The sequence below is a fragment of the Panthera onca genome, chromosome F2 (genome assembly GCF_046562875.1).
Source record: "Panthera onca isolate mPanOnc1 chromosome F2, mPanOnc1 haplotype 2, whole genome shotgun sequence".
NCBI lineage: Eukaryota > Metazoa > Chordata > Mammalia > Carnivora > Felidae > Panthera > Panthera onca.
The window spans coordinates 45,371,872-45,388,664 of record NC_138356.1 but is presented as its reverse complement, the minus strand read 5'-3'; the positions used below and the strand labels follow the sequence as shown (position 1 = coordinate 45,388,664).

Here is a 16,793-nt window from a genome sequence, read left to right as displayed (position 1 = left end):
TACTGACAAACATACAAACCACCAAGGGAACTGTATTGAAAGCCCAGAAATAAACCCTCAAATCTATGGCCAGGTGATCTTCAAGGGTGCCAAGACCATTCAATGGGGAAAGGACTTCAACAAATGGTGTTGGTAAAACTGGATTTATAGAAACAAATGAAGTTAGATCTTTATACCACATACAAAAATTAACTCAAGATGAATCGAACACCTAAATGGAAAGCTACAACTATAAAGCTCCAAGAAAACAAAAAGCTTCATGACACTGCACTTGACAATAATTTCTTAGATAGGACACCCAAAGCCCAGGCATCAAAAGAAAAATATGTTGGACTTCATCAAAATTTAAAACTTTTCATCAAAAGACAGTATCAATAGACTTGAAGGCAACCCACAATGGGAGAAAATATTCATAAATCATGTTTCTGATTAAGGACTGGTAATCAGAACATATAAATAATTCCTACAACCCAATAACAACAAAAAAAACAGCACAATTTTAAATATGAGCAGAGCACTTGAATAGACATTTCTCCAAAAATATACACATAGCAAATAAGCACATGAAAAGATGTTCAACAGCAAGCATTATGAAAATGCAAATCAAAACCACAATGAAACACCATGTCACACCCACTAGGATAGCTGTAATCAAAAAAAAAAAAAAAAAAAAAAAGTCAAAAACAACAAGTGTTGGTGAAGACAGTGAGCAACTAGAGCCCTTGTACATTGCTGATAGGGATGAAAAATGGTATAGCCACTGTGGAGAATAGTATGGCAATTCCACAAAAATTTATTTTTATTTTATTTTTTTTTTTTTTTGAGAGAGAGAAAATGAGGAGGGGAGGGGCAGACAGGGAGAGGGAGAGAGAGAATCTTAAGCAGGCTCCACACCCAGCATGGAGCCCAACACAGGGCCCAGCTCTCACAGCCATGAGATAATGACCTGAGCTGAAAACAAGAGTTGGACACTAAACTGACCGCGCCACCCAGGCACTCCTCAAAAATTTAAACACAGAATTTCTATACAATCTAGCAATTCCACTTTTGGGTATATATCCAAAACAACTAAAAGGGACAAAAAATAGGTATTCGTACATCCATGTTTGCAGCAGCATTACTCACAACAGCCAAAAGGCAGAAGCAACCCAAATGTACATCAATGGATGAATGAACAAAATCTGGTATATACAATGGACTATTAAGTCCATTATTAATTGACTGAATATTAAGATTATTCAGTCTTAAAAAGGAACGAAATTCTATACATGCTACAACATGAACGAACCTTGAACACATCATGCTAATAATAAGCCAGTCATAAAAGGATAAATATTGTAAGTTTCCATTTGTAAGGTTAAGAGTAGTCAAAGTTCATAAGTTCATAAAAACAAAAAGAATGGTGGTTGCCATTCTAGGTGGTTGCCTACCAGGGGCTGGTAAAAGAGAACAGGGAGTTAGTGGCTCAATGGATCTAGAGGTTCAGTTTGGGAAACTGAAAAAGTAATGGCTGTACGACAATGTAAATGTTATCAATGCCACAGAACTATACAATAAAAAATGGCTAAAATGGTAAATTTTGGCATGTATATTTTACCAAAATGGAAAAATATCTTACATAGACTCATATTATAAAAAGAGGAACTTCTTTGCAAATAATTTAGTGGAATCAATAAATCTATGATAATCAAAACCGGATAAGGACATTACAAGAAAAGAGAAATCACAGACCACAATCATTTATAAACATAACTGATACAAAACTAAATAAAAAGGGTGCCTGGGTGGTTCGGTCGGTTCAGCGTCCAACTCTTAATCTTGACTCAGGTCACGATCTCACAATTTGTGTGATAGAGCTCTGCACTGGCAGCCCAGAGCCTGCTTGGGATTCTCAATCTCTCTCTTCCTCTCTCTGCCCCTCCCCTGCTCTCACAATAAACTTTAAAAAAAAAAAAAAAAAAAAAAAAAAAAAAACTGGAGCACCTGGGTGGCTCAGTAGGTTGAGCATCCAACTTCAGTTCACATCATGATGTCACAGTTATTGAGTTTGAGCCCCACATGAGACTCTCTGCTGTCAGACAGAGCCTGCTTAGGATCCTCAGTACCCTTTCCTCTCTGCCACTCCCCTGCTCATGCTCTCTGTCAAAAATAAACAAAGACAGGCCCGCCCTGACCAAACAATGGAGGCCATTAACCCAGTGCTGTTCTATGAACCAAACTTGGACATCTGATCACTATATTCCACTACCCAGTAAGAAATGATAAAGAGACGTATCTAGAAAGAAGTTGCTGCGGCCAAGGTCAAAGAGGTCCAGTGAACAGCCTTCTGAATGTTACTTTAAAGTCTCCCTCAAGCGATATTAATCAGAAGATGGCGGCGTAGGAGGACACTGGGCTCACCATGTCAGCTGACCACTTAGATTCCACCCACATCTGCCTAAATAACCCAGAAAACCACCAGAAGACTAGCAGAATAGACTCTCCGGAGCCAAGCATAGACGAGAGGCCCCCAGAAGAGGGTAGGAAGGGTGGGGAGGCGGTGCACACTACCCGGACTGACGGGAGGGAGCCAGGACGGTGGAGGGGCAGCCTGCCAGGCAAGGCAGAGCCCGAGTCTGACTTGCAAAAGCGGAGGGGTCGGACAGAGTGAGTCCTGACAGCCAGCGGAACTTAACATCTGGAATGTTATAAGTCAACAGCTCTGCTCCAAGAGCGGGAGGGCTAGAGGACAGGGAGGGAGAGTTGTTGAGCCCCAGAGGACACAGCTCAGGTTGGCAGGGAACAAAGGCGCTCGCCAGCACCATCTCCCTCGCCCATCCCCCAGCCAAAATCCCAAAGGGAACCAGTTCCCGACAGGGAACTTGCTAGCACCGCGCAAACACCCAACACTGTGCTTCTGCGGATCCATCCCTCCAGTGGCAGGTCTGACTCCCTCCCGGAGCTGCAGAGCCCCTCCCAAAGGGGATCACTGAAGGAAAAGCGAGCTGAGCCTCCCCGTCCCGACCCTGTGCACCTTGCCAATCCACCCCAGCTAATACGCCAGATCCCATTGAAGCAGCACCACAAGCCTGGCAGTATGCAAGTAGCCCAGACAGGGGCCACACCACTCCACAGTGAGACCTGTGCCTGGGAGAGAAGGTAAGGTACACACCAGTCTGACTGGCCCTGGCAGTGGGCTGGGGGCAGATATCAGGTCTGACTGTGGCCCCGCCCACCAACTCAAGTCACTCCAGACAGGACAGGGGAAGAGCCCTGCAGTTCCCCACCACCCCAGGGACTACCCAAAATGACGAAACGGAGGAATTCTCCCCAAAAGAAACTCCAGGAAGTAGCGACAGCTAACGAACTGATCAAAAACGATTTAAGCAATGTAACAGAAAATGAATTTCAAATAATAGTCATAAAATTAATCCCTGGGCTTGAAAAAAGTATAGAGGACAGCAGAGAATCTATTACTACAGAGATCAAGGGACTAACAAACAGTCAGGAGGAGCTAAAAACTGCCATAAATGAGCTGCAAAATAAAATGGATGTGACCACAGCTCAGATTGAAGAGGCAGAGGAGAGAAAAGGTGAGTGAGAAGATAAAATTATGGAAAAAGAGGAAGCTGAGAAAAAGAGATTAAAAAATCCAGGACTATGAGGGGAGAATTAGAGAACTAAGTGACACAATTAAACGTAATAACATACGCATAATTGGGATTCCAGAGGAGGAAGAGAGAGGCAAAGGTGCTGAATATGTACGTGAAGAAATCATAGCTGAGAACTTCCCTGGATCTGGGGAAGGAAAAAGGCATTGAAATCCAAGAGGCACAGAGAACTCCCTTCAGACGTAACTTGAATCGATCTTCTGCACAACATATCAGAGTCAAACTGGCAAAATACAAGGATAAAGAGAAAATTCTGAAAGCAGCTAGGGATAAACATGCTCTAACATATAAAGGGAGACCTAGAAGACTCGTGACCGATCTCTCTCCTGAAACTTGGCAGGCCAGAAAGGAATGGCAGGAAATCTTCAATGTGATGAACAGAAAAAATATGCAGCTGAGAATCCCTTATGCAGCAAGTCTGTCATTTAGAATAGAAGGAGAGATAAAGGTCTTCCCAAACAAAAACTGAAGGAATTCGTCACCACTAAACCAGCCCTACTAGAGATCCTAAGGGGGATCCTGTGAGATAAGGTACCAGAGACATCACTACAAGCATGAAACCTACCGACATCACAATGACTCTAAACCCATATCTTTCTATAATAACACTGAACATCAATGCACTAAATGCTCCAACCAAAAGACACAGGATATCAGAATGGATAAAAAAACAAGACCCATCTATTTCCTGTCTACAAGAGACTCATTTTAGACCTGAGGACACCTTCAGATTCAAAGTGAGGGGATGAAGATCTATCATGCCACTGGAAGTCAAAAGAAAGCTGGAGTAGCCATACTTATATCAGACAAACTACACTTTAAATTAAAGGTTGTAACAAGAGATGAAGAAGGGCATTATATAATAATTACAGGGTCTATCCATCAGGAAGAACAACAATTATAAATGTCTATGTGCCAAATACGGGAGCCCCCAAATATATAAAACAATTAATCACAAACATAAGCAACCTTATTGATAAGAATGTGGTAACTGCAGGGGACTTTAACACTCCACTTACAACAATGGATAGATCATCTACACACAGGATCAATAAAGAAACAAGGGCCCTGAATGATACATTGGATCAGATGGACTTGGCAGATATATTAAGAACTCTGCATCCCAAAGCAACAGAATGTACTTTCTTCTCGAGTGCACATGGAACATTCTCCAAGATAGATCACATACTGGGTCACAAAACAGCCCTTCATAAGTATACAAGAATTGAGATCATACCATGTACACTTTCAGACCACAATGCTATGGAAGCTTGAAATCAACCACAAGAAAAAGTCTGGAAAATGTCCAAAAGCATGGAGGTTAAAGAACACCCTACTAAAGAATGAATGGGTCAACCAGGCAATTAGAGAAGAAATCAAGAAATATATGGAAACAAGTGAAAATGAAAATACAATCCAAACACTTTGGGATGCAGCAAAGGCAGTCCCGAGAGGAAAATACATTACAATCCAGGCCTATCTCAAGAAACAAGAAAACTCTGAAATACAAAATCTAACAGCACACCTAAAGGAAACAGAAGCAGAATAGCAAAGACACCCCAAACCCAGCAGAGGAAGAGAAATAATAAAGATCGGAGAAGTAAACAATATAGAATCTAAAAAAAACTGTAGAGCAGATCAATGAAACCAAGAGTTGCTTTTTGAAAAAATAAACAGAATTGATAAACCTAGCCAGGCTCTCAAGAAGGGAGAGGACCCAAACAGATAAAATCATGAATGAAAATGGAATTATTACAACCAATCCCTCAGAAATACAAGAACTTATCAGGGAATACTATGAAAAATTATATGCCAACAAACTGGAAAACCTGGAAGAAATGGACAAATTCCTAAACACCCACACACTCCCAAAACTCAAACAAGAAGAAATAGAAAGCTTGAACAGACCCACAACCAGCAAAGAAATTGAATCAGTTATCAAAAATCTCCCAACAAATAAGAGTCCAGGACCGGATGGCTTCCCTGGGGAATTCTACCACACATTTAAATAATACCTATCCTTCTCAAGCTGTTCCAAAAATAGAAAGGGAAGGAAAACTCATTCTATGAAGTTTAGAATTCTATTCATTCCAGACTCATTCTATGAAGCCAGCATTACTTTCATTCCTAAACCAGACAGAGACCCAGTAAAAAAAGAGAACTACAGGCCAATATCCCTGATGAATATGGATGCAAAAATTCTCAATAAGATACTATTGAGCAAATCGAATTCAACAGCATATAAAAAGAATTATTCACCATGATCAAGTGGGATTCATTCCTGGGCTGCAGGGCTGGTTCAACATTTGCAAATCAATCTCATACATCACATTAATAAAAGAAAAGATAAGAACCATAGGATCCTGTCAATCGATGCAGAAAAAGCATTTGACAAAATTCAGCATCCTTTCTTAATAAAAACCCTCGACAAAGTCGGGATAGAAGGAACATACTTAAACATCATAAAAGCCATTTATGAAAAGCCCACAGCTAACATCATCCTCAATGGGGAAAAACTGAGAGCTTTCCCCGAGATCAGGAACACGACAGGGATGTCCACTCTCACCGCTGTTGTTTAACATAGTGTTGGAAGTTCTAGCATCAGCAATCAGATAACAAAAGGAAATCAAAGGCATCAAAATTGGCAAAGATGAAGTCAAGCTTTCGCTTTTTGCAGATGACATGATATTACACGTGGAAAATCCGATAGACTCCACCACAAGTCTGCTAGAACTCATACATGAATTCAGCAAAGTCGCAGGACAGAAAATCAACGTACAGAAATCAGTTGCGTTCTCATACACTAGTAATGAGGCAACAGAAAGACAAAGAAACTGATGCCATTCACAACTGCACCAAGAAGCATAAAATACCTAGGAATAAACCCAACCAAAGATGTAAAAGATCTGTATGCTGCAAACTATAGAAAGCTTATGAAGGAAACTGAAGAAGATATAAAGAAACAGAAAAACATTCCATGCTCATGGATTAGAAGAATAAAATTTTGTTAAAATGTCAATACTACCCAAAGCAATCTACACATTCAATGCAATCCCAATCAAAATTGCACCAGCATTCTTCTCAAAGCTAGAACAAGCAATCCTAAAATTTGTATGGAACCACAAAAGACCCCGAATAGCAAAAGTAATTTTGAAGACCAAAGCAGGAGGCATCACAATCCCAGACTTTAGCCTCTACTACAAAGCTGTAATCATCAAGACAGCATGGTATTGGCACAAAAACAGATACATAGACCAATGGAATAGAACAGAAACCCCAGAACTAGACCCACAAATGTATGGCCAACTGATCTTTGACAAAGCAGGAAAGAATATCCAATGGAAAAAAAAGACAGTCTCTTTAATAAATGGTGCTGGGAGAGTTGGACAGCAACACGCAGAAGAATGAAACGATCACTTTCTTACACCATTCACAAAACTAAACTCAAAATGGATAAAGGACCTGAATGTGATACAGGAAACCATCAAAACCCTAGAGGAGAAAGCAGGAAAAGACCTCTCTGACCTCAGCCGCAGCAATTTCTTACTTGACACATCCCCAAAGGCAAGGGAATTAAAAGCAAAAATGAACTATTGGGACCTCATGAAGATTAAAAGCTTCTGCACTGCAAAGGAAACAATCAACAAAACTAAAAGGCAACCGACGGAATGAGAAAAGATATTTGCAAATGACCTATCAAAGGGCTAGTATCCAAAATCTATAAAAAGATCTCCAAACTCCACACCCAAAAATCAAATAATCCAGTGAAGAAATGGGCAGAAAACATGAATAGACACTTCTCTAAAGAAGACATCCAGATGTCCAACAGGCAAATGAAAAGATGCTCTACGTTGCTCCTCATCAGGGAGATACAAATCAAAACCACACTCAGCTATCACCTCACGCCAGTCAGAGTGGCTAAAATGAACAAATCAGGAGATTACAGATGCTGGAGAGGATGTGGAGAAACGGGAACCCTCTTGCACTGTTGGTGGGAATGCAAACTGGTGCAGCCACTCTGGAAAACAGTGTGGAGTTGCCTCAAAAAATTAAAAATAGACCTACCTTATGACCCAGCAATAGCACTGCTAGGAATTTACCCAAGGGACACAGGAGTGCTGATGCATAGGAGCACTTGTACCCCAACGTTTATAGCAGCACTTTCAACAATAGCCAAATTATGGAAAGAGCCTAAATGTCCATCAACTGACGAATGGGTAAAGAAATTATGGTTTATATACACAATGGAATACCACATGGCAATAAGAAAGAATGAAATATGGCCCTTTGTAGCAACGTGGATGGAACTGGCTATTGTTAAGTGAAATAAGTCATACAGAGAAAGACAGATACCTTACGTTTTCACTCTTACGTGGATCGTGAGAAACTTAACAGAAGTCTATGGGGGAGGGGAAGAAAAAAAAGAGGTTAGAGAGGGAATGAGCCGAAGCACAGAGACTCTTAAAAACTGAGAACAAACTGAGGGTTGGTGCGGGGTGGGACGGAGAGGAGGGTGGGTGATGGGTATTGAGGAGGGTACCTTTTGGGATGAGCACTGGGTGTTGTATGGAAACCAATTTGACAATAAATTTCATGTTAAAAAAAAATAAAATAAACATTAAAAAAATAAAATAAACAAACATTAAAAAAACTAAACAGAATTTAGCAAATCAATGCCAACCACATATAAAAAGGTTAATATATAGTAAGTATGGGTTTTATACAAGGAATGCAAACTCCATATAAAAATTCAATGTGGGGCACCTAGTCGGGTAAGCATCTGACTTTAGCTCAGGTCATGATCTCACAGTTCATGGGTTTGAGCACTGCATCGGGCTCTGTGCGGACAGCTAAGAGCCTGGAGCCTGCTTCCAATTCTGCATCTCCCTCTCTCTCTGCCCCTCCCGCGCTCGTGCTTGCACTCTCTTTAAAAAAAAAAAAAAAAAAAAAAAACACTAAAAAAATAAAAATAAAAAAATTAAAACTCAATGTAATTCACCACATTAACAGAATAAAAGAAAACGTACTAAAATGTAATCTCAATTACACTAAATGTAGTATTAGATAAAATTCAAATCCATTCATGATTTTAAAAAACTTGTAAAAAGGAAGAACAAAAAGTATTTACGTTTAAGAGTATTTATAGCTAGTAACATGCTCAATGGTAAAATACTGAGCACTTTCCTGCTGTAGTTGGGAACAAAGAAGAATGTTAATTTTCTACCCCACAGTGCAATAAAGAAATAAAAGGTACAAGCACTGGAAAGAAAGATGTAAAACTGTCACTATTTGCAAATGGCATGACTGTGTACATAGGCAATCCAAAAGAAAAGACCAAAAACTGTTAGACAAGTCAGAAAGGCCAATGAATGGAAGGTGAATATACTAAAACAATTGTATTTCTGAGTACTGATAACATACTTAGAAAATAATTTTTTAATTTTTATTTAAATCTAAGTTAACATACAGTGTAATAATGATTTCAGCAGCAGAAGTTAATGATTCATCACTCACATATAACACCCAGTGGTCATCCCAACATGCCCTCCTTAATGCCAATCGCCCATTTAGCCCATTCCCCCAACCCACATCCCCAAGCAAGCCTCAGTTTGTGCTCTGTTTTTAAGTCTCTTATGGTTTGCCTCCCTCTCTGTTTATCTTATTTTTCCTTCCTTTCCCCTATGTTCGTCTGTTTCTTGAATTCCACATATGTATGAAATCATATGCTATTTATCTTTCTCTGACTGACTTGTTTCACTTAGCATAATACACTCTACTTCCATCCATGTTCTTGCAAGTGGTAAGATTTCATTCTTTTCGATCACTGAGTAACATTCCATTATATGTATATATGTATGTATGTGTGTATGTGTGTGTGTGTGTGTGTGTGTGTGTATATAACACATCTCCTTTATCCATTCAGTCAATGGACATTTGGACTCTTTCCGTAATTTGCCTATTGCTGATAGTGCTTCTATAAACACTGGGGTGCATGTGCCCCTTCAAATCAGCATTTTTGTATCCTTTGGAATAAATACCTAGTTTTTATTGCTGGGTCATAAGATAGTTCTATTTTTAATTTTTTGAGAAACCTCCATACTGTTTTCCAGAGTGACTGCACCAGTTTGCATTCCCACCAACAGCACAAAAGTGTTCCTAGCTCTACATCCTTGCCAACATCTGTTGCTTCCTGAGTTATCAATTTTAGCCATTCTGACAGGTAGAAGGTGGTACGTCGTTAATGATATATGTGCAATGCTTCTCAGAAAACTTCAAATCATTGTTGAGAAAAATTGAAGACCTAAAAATACACAAAGTAATGTTCTGCACATGGATTTAAAAACTCACTATGTCAACACAATATGTGTTAAGGTTAATTCCTCCCAGAGTAATCTGATTTGATGTAATCGCAACAAAAATGTCAGTGGGTTTCCCCTTTGGAGGAAAATTAATTCTAAAATTTACAATTTGAAATTAAAACATATATGGAAATGCAAAGGACTTACAACAGTTATGACAAGGAAAAAAGAACAGTTACACAAATTACACTATGAGATACCAAAATGTACTGTAAAAGTCAGTATGGTAGTGACACAAGAATAGACTAATGGGCTACAGAGCAGATACAGAGTTCAGAAATAAATCCACATACATTTGACAACCTGATTTGCAACTAAGACTTCAATAGAAAAAGAATGGTTCAACAAGTGGTGTGAATCAACTGATTATCAAAGAAAAAAGGTACATCTTAACCTCTACTTCACACTTATAGAAAAATTAATTTGGATAAATCAAAGAAAATAAAGCTTCTAAAAGAAAACAAAAAGCAATATGCAAAAACAATGAAACTGGACCACTTACTTATACCATACACAAAAATAAATTCGAAATGGATTAAAGACCTAAATGTGAGACTTGAAAACATAAAAATCCTGGAAGAGAATGCAACAGTAACTTCTTTGACTTAGCCATAGCAATTTCTTTCTAGATAAGTCTCCGGAAGCAAGGGAACTAAAGTACAAATCAACTATTGGAACTTCATCAAAATAAAAAGTTTCTGCACAGTGAAGGAAACAATCAACAAAACTAAAAGGCAACCTACAGAAGGGGAAAAGATTGCAAATGACATCCAATAAAAGGTTAGCATCCAAAATATATAAAGAACTTATCAAACTCAACACCCAAAACATAAATAATCCAATTAAATAATGGGCAGAAGACATGAATAGACATTTCTCCAAAGAATACGTACAGATGGACAACAGGCACATGAAAAGATGCTCAGCATCACTCATCAGGGAAAGGGATACAGGCATCCTGATAGCTATAGCAGCATTATCAACAATAACCAAATTATGGAAAGAGACCAAATGTCTGTAAATAGATGAATGGATAAAGAAGCAATGTGTGTGTGTATACACACAATGGAATATTACTCAGCCATCAAAAGAATGAAATCTTGCCATTTGCAATGACATGGATGAAGCTAGAGTATATCATGCTAATTAAAATAAGTCAGAGAAAGACACATACTATATGATTTCACTGATATATGGAATTTAAGAAACAAAAAGCACAGAAGGAAAAGAGACGCAAACCAATTAACAGACTCTTAACTATTGAGAATAAAGTAATTGTTACCAGAGGAGGGGGAGGGGATGGGTGAAATAGGTGATGGGGATTAAGGACTGCACTCATCATGATGAGCACGGGGTGATTCAAATAAAAATACCCCCCCCCCCCACACACACACACAAAAGAAAAAACACAAAGAAAACAAGAGAATATCTTCATGTTCCTGGAATAAGCAAATATTTCTTTTTTTTTTTTTATTTTTTTTTTAACGTTTTATTTATTTTTGAGACAGGGAGAGACAGAGTATGAACAGGGAAGGGTCAGAGAGAGGGAGACACAGAATCCGAAACAGGCTCCAGGCCCTGAGCTGTCAGCACAGAGCCCGACGTGGGGCTCGAACTCACGGACCGCGAGATCATGACCTGAGCCGAAGTCGGCCGCTCAACCGACTGAGCCACCCAGGTGCCCCAGCAAATATTTCTTAAACACAAAAGAAAAGACTGAAAACTTAGACCTCAATGAAATTATGAGCTTCTATTCACCCAAAGATAACTTTAAGAGACTAAAAAGACCAGCCACAGACTGGGAGAAGATACTGCAAAACATACTTGGCAAAGGACTCATTTCCAAAATATGTAGAGAACCACTACACGTCAATTAAAAAAAAAAAAAAAAAAGAATACCCAATTTTTTAAAAAGGCGAAAGAATAAAGGCTTTACAAAGAAGTATATCCAAATAGCCATAAGCAGCATATGAAAATGTGCTCAACATCATTAGTCATTAGGGAAATGCAATTTTCTTTTTAATTTTTTTAATGTTTATTTATTTTTGAGAGAGAGAAGGAGAAAGCACGTGCAAGCAGGGTAGTGGTGGAGAGGAAGGGAGACACAGAATCTAAAGCAGGCTCCAGGCTCTGAGCTATTAGCACAGAGCCTGATGTGGGGCTCAAACGCACTAACAGTGAGATTATGACCTGAGCCCAAGTCAGACACTTAACCAACAGGGCCACCCAGGTGTCCCAGGACATGCAAATTTAAACTGATATACCACTACACACCCACCAGAAAGGCTAAAATTAAAATAACATACGAAGTAATAGCAAACATTCAAAGTAAATGGACCTCTCATACACTGTTGGTGAGAATGTAAATTAATAAAACCACTTTGGAAAACTATTTGGCAGTATCCGTCAAAGTTCAATATATACACACATACACACACCCTAAGTATACACCTAAGGGAAATTTTCCACCAAAACACATGTACAAGAATGTTCACAAGAGCTTTCTTCATAATAGCCAAAAGTAGAAAGCATCCCAATGTACATCAATGGAAAAATAAATTGTGAATCTTTAGCCAATGGAATACTACAAGGCAATACAAAGAACTACAGCTCCTGCAACAGCATGGGTTGACCTTAGCCATAAGGTCAAACAAAAACAGCCACACACATGTGATTCCAATTCATTAAGGTTCAAGAACAGGTAAATTTCTCTGTGTATATATGTCAGAATAATAGTCACCCGTTTTAGGGATAGGGCTACCGATTTGCAAAAGGGAGCAGGAAATATTCTGTATCTTTTTTTTTAATGTTTATTTTGAGGAAAAGGGAGCGCACATGAGCAGGGAAAGAGCAGAGAAAGAATCGCAAGCAGGCTCAGTGCTCCAGCCAGATGGTAGGGGAGGCTCGATCCTACAACGAGACCACGAGAGCCGAAATCAAGAGTCCCACGCTCAATTGACTGAGCTACCCAGGTGCCCAGGGAATATTCTATTTCTTGATTGAGATAGCAGTTACACAGGTGTATACATACATAAAAACTGAGCTATATACTTAGGACTTGTGCTTTTAAAAAATGAAGATATTAAGATAAACTTGGAGAGAAAGGGAAGGAACCAAGAGTATTATTTCTTAGTGATAACTCTAGATTACTCAATAATACAGGAAGAGTGGAATATAAAATTAACTTTCACCATCAGATTAAGACTTCCCTTATCTCCTATGCATGATGATACCTGCATTGATACGTGCATAGGAAAATGTCTGGAAACACCCAAATAAAAATATTAATAGTGGACAGCCCTAGATAGTGGGAGTAGAAAGACTTTCATTTTTTTTACTTAATAGCTTTTGCATATGATTTGAATTTCTAATATTTATTGATATTTTTACTTTTTAATTTAAAAAATAAAATAAAATCCCTTACTAACGCTTTAAAAAAAAAAAAAAAAAAAAAAAAAAGAGACTTCCCTTATCTCCTACAAAGCGGTTGGTCTGGCTCTTCTGAGTTTCCACAGATAATTTTTGTATCTCCGGGCCTAAGAGAGTTGCCTGGCATGTTAGTAATAAATGAACTCAATGAATTAATACATGAAATTTTAAATTACAGTTCATTTACATCAGACCAACCTCAAGCTAACAGAAAAAAAGCCTAAAGAGTAAGAAAGTTTTTAATTTTGCTGGCATTCTCAATTTGGGTTTACTCAATTCTCTGAAGATGCCACAGATAATGTCATCTTTCCTACTTAAGAGGCAGCACTTTCTTGCTATCTTTCAGACCCTTCCATTCCCCAAAAGAGAATGGCAATGTAATATTTTCCAGCTTCATTCACAATCTTAGCAATGTATATTAGCCTGTCCGGTAATGTTTGAGAACTAAGTAAGCAGACTGAACAATTCCGACAAGCACAATGAAACTGTTTTCCTATTTGTTGAGGCACCTTTGGGAATCCAATTCTAACAAACCATCACTAGTAACAAACCATGAAAAAAAAAAAAGAAAAAAAAAAAACTTCCGTAAAAGAAGGTCTGTAGTTTCAGGGTAACCCAGAATACTTTAACAGAAAATTTAAGCTTTTAAAGCATAAAGCCGAAGTGCAGGAGAATTCCTAAACAAGCTGTAAATGTTGCCAGGTAATGACAGCTACACAGCTTACCTGTTCCAGCACATCCAACTTTAACTCGAGCTTGCTGAGAACCACGTCTCCACCCCATAGTGAAAGCTGTAGATCTGACGGCTTTAAATTCTTGATGTAGCGATTCACATAGCTCATTAAAATTGGAGTCACATAGGACTCCAGCATCTTTTAAGGTGCAGAGGAGTCAAAGTCAGAAGCTGAAGGGGGTAAAGGCAAACATGAAAAGTAACTGAGTCGGTGGTGCAGCCAAAGAAAAAGCATTTCTCAGGAGGGGTTGAAAAGGCCGAAAAGCAACAGTCCCCACCAAAGCAGCCGCTCGCCTCCTCCCTGAAGCCGAAAAAAACGAGTGGACTCTCTCCTCCAACTGCGACTTCCTCACTACTACAACTGCCCTCAACTCGCCTGGCGAAGGGTGGGAGGAATAGGGTTGAACCGAAGACAGCGAATCCCCTGAGGTGGGAGAATGAAGCGAGCGGGATCCCCTTTGGCCGCCACAAACCCTCACCAGCCCAGCCGCCCCACGAGGCCCTCGCCTCCAGGAACCCAGCCGGATCTACCACCGTAGAACTCGGAGGGGAACCAGGCCGGCTCCCGCCCCGGGGCCGTACCGCACCCTCCGCCGACACTTACGCCAAAAAGTACTGTGGCGTCCCTTACACCTCCCGGTACCCGGCACCCGGCACCCGCCCCCGGCGGCGGCGCAGCTCCGGTACGGAGCCACTTCCGGGTGTTGCCCCTTCGGTGCTCAAAACAAATTGTCCCGCCACCACCACCACTCGACTCCGCAGCGGGGCCGGAGCTCCCGGGCTGCAGCAGCCACTCGGCGCGTCTTCTTGGGAGACCTCTCGTGTTGGGCTAGCCTGGTCCCCGCTCAGACCCCGCCAGCGTTTTAAGACAAAGCTCTAGGAAATGCGCGGGGGAGGTGGGCGGACCGGTAAAGCGGAGACACCGGCTATCCGGAAGTGGCGCTCCGAGGCAAAGCAGCTGCGGGAGGTTGAGGTCGCGTATGGGTGGGGAAGTACGGAGGGCCTCTGGTCGGATGAGGAGGAAGAAAGCGGGTACCAAAGCCCCGAAAACACAAGTGACTATTGTTTTTCTTGGGAAACGGATGGCCCGGGGAGAGGAACTTGGGTTCAGTAGGCAGGGCAATAGCGAGAAGGCCGCAGGTAGGAGCGGCGAGGTGTTGCAGGCGGGGGCAGATTTAAATTTCGATCCGAGGTTCACTTGCTGGAGGAAAAGTGGAAAATTAAAGGAATTAGGATGTGTAATTTAGGGGAATGCATTTTGACCAAACGTGTGGACAAACCCTCGCGCTCTTTGGCAAAGCAGTGGTTGAGTATGCCTAACTCTGCTGATGCGGGCGAGAAAGGAATGGCTAAAAAGATCGTGAAGAACTAGTATTGGGTTGCAGTCTGATGTGGGACTTTCGAAAACTCGAGGGAATATCTGAAGGAAGAAGGATATAAAACCCCCAGAGATAAAATGAAAAGAAATAGCTGATAAGAAATGAATTCAAGACTTTTAAGAGGCTATGTTGGTTTTGTTAGGACGAAATGAATGTATAAAATACTACCTCTCCTTCCAGTATTTTGCAAACTAACAAAACAGAGAAACTCAAACACCTAACTCAGAAAAATATACGCTGGGTTTACACAGAACATGCTCCCTGATTTTTGGCCAGACTTATTCTAGGTAACCTCAAGAAAAAAATTACTGCATTTTGAAAATAGACTTGCGTTATAAAGTGATTAAAATACCCACGCATATTGCTGCATTTAACAAAATAGTTCATAGTATTTAAAAAAATTTTAAGCTCTTTACTGGAATTCAAGTTACGATTTCTTGAACCAGTGTTAGAAACGGCAATAGAAAAGAGACATAAGTGAAGATGCCAAGCTATTTAGATTTTTTATGTTTATGAAAGTTTCGGGGGGGAGGGGGAAGCAGGTAATTGCTAATTCAGAGCAACTGTCCCCTCACAAAAAGCCTGATGAACAACCCATGTGATCTGGGTCTTATTAAACCCCACTGGATTAGCAAAGTAAATTAAGTAATTTGTTAGTTATCTATTTCACCTGAAAAGCAAAGAGGCTGCCGTGACTCAAAAATCTTAATATAGAAAAATAGCTCCACTAATTGTATGAAAGCCCTAGTGGTCTAGAATTGAATCTACAGGTCTTGGTAGTTCTAGAGAAAGAAAAAGGGCCTAGTCTTGTGTGGCAATTTAATATATAAGAACAGTGATTTAATATAAACTTAACTAGATTTTTTTACCATGCTGTATAAACAAATAATGATGTACTAGACAATTTTTGTTCTAGGATGCCATTTCTCTCTTGGAGCCAATAATATTTGCCAGATTCCTGCCTTGAGAAAATTATTTGGTCATTGATTTTTTTGTTTGGTTTTAAGGAAAAGAAAAAAAGTATTGGTTTCCAACCTGTGTTCCATTGCACCCTGTTTTCTAACCAGTCAAAATAATTTTTTTCTTTCTCCAAATTTTTATTTAAATTCCAGTTAACATACAGTGTAATGTTAGTTTCAGGTGTAGAATTTAGTGATTCATCACTTCCATACAACACCCAGTGCTCATCGCAGCAAGTGCTCTCCTTAATACCCATCACCTATTTTACACATCCCCCTGCCCA

The 16,793-nt window shown here is 39.9% G+C and overlaps 1 protein-coding gene across 17 annotated transcripts in view; it reads right to left on the bottom strand.

Moving 5' to 3' along the window:
- VPS13B (vacuolar protein sorting 13 homolog B) overlaps positions 1-15,088 on the bottom strand; it is an 803,192-nt gene extending 788,104 nt beyond the window's left edge. For 4 of the 17 annotated variants that reach the window (XR_013553515.2, XR_013553514.2, XM_078441716.2 and 1 more), the window contains exons 1-2: positions 14,776-15,080; positions 14,164-14,342 (exon numbers count right to left, since the gene is read on the bottom strand). Coding sequence is in view for 14 of the 17 variants with exons in the window: in XM_078441716.2 (XP_078297842.2) it covers positions 14,164-14,310 (147 nt within the window). In the remaining 3 variants the exon portion in view is untranslated. Of the gene's footprint in view, positions 1-14,163; positions 14,343-14,775 lie in introns of all 17 variants that reach the window. The other 13 variants (XM_078441707.2, XM_078441708.2, XM_078441709.2 and 10 more) reach the window with 9 other exon arrangements.
- Between the last annotated feature and the right edge of the window lie 1,705 nt (positions 15,089-16,793).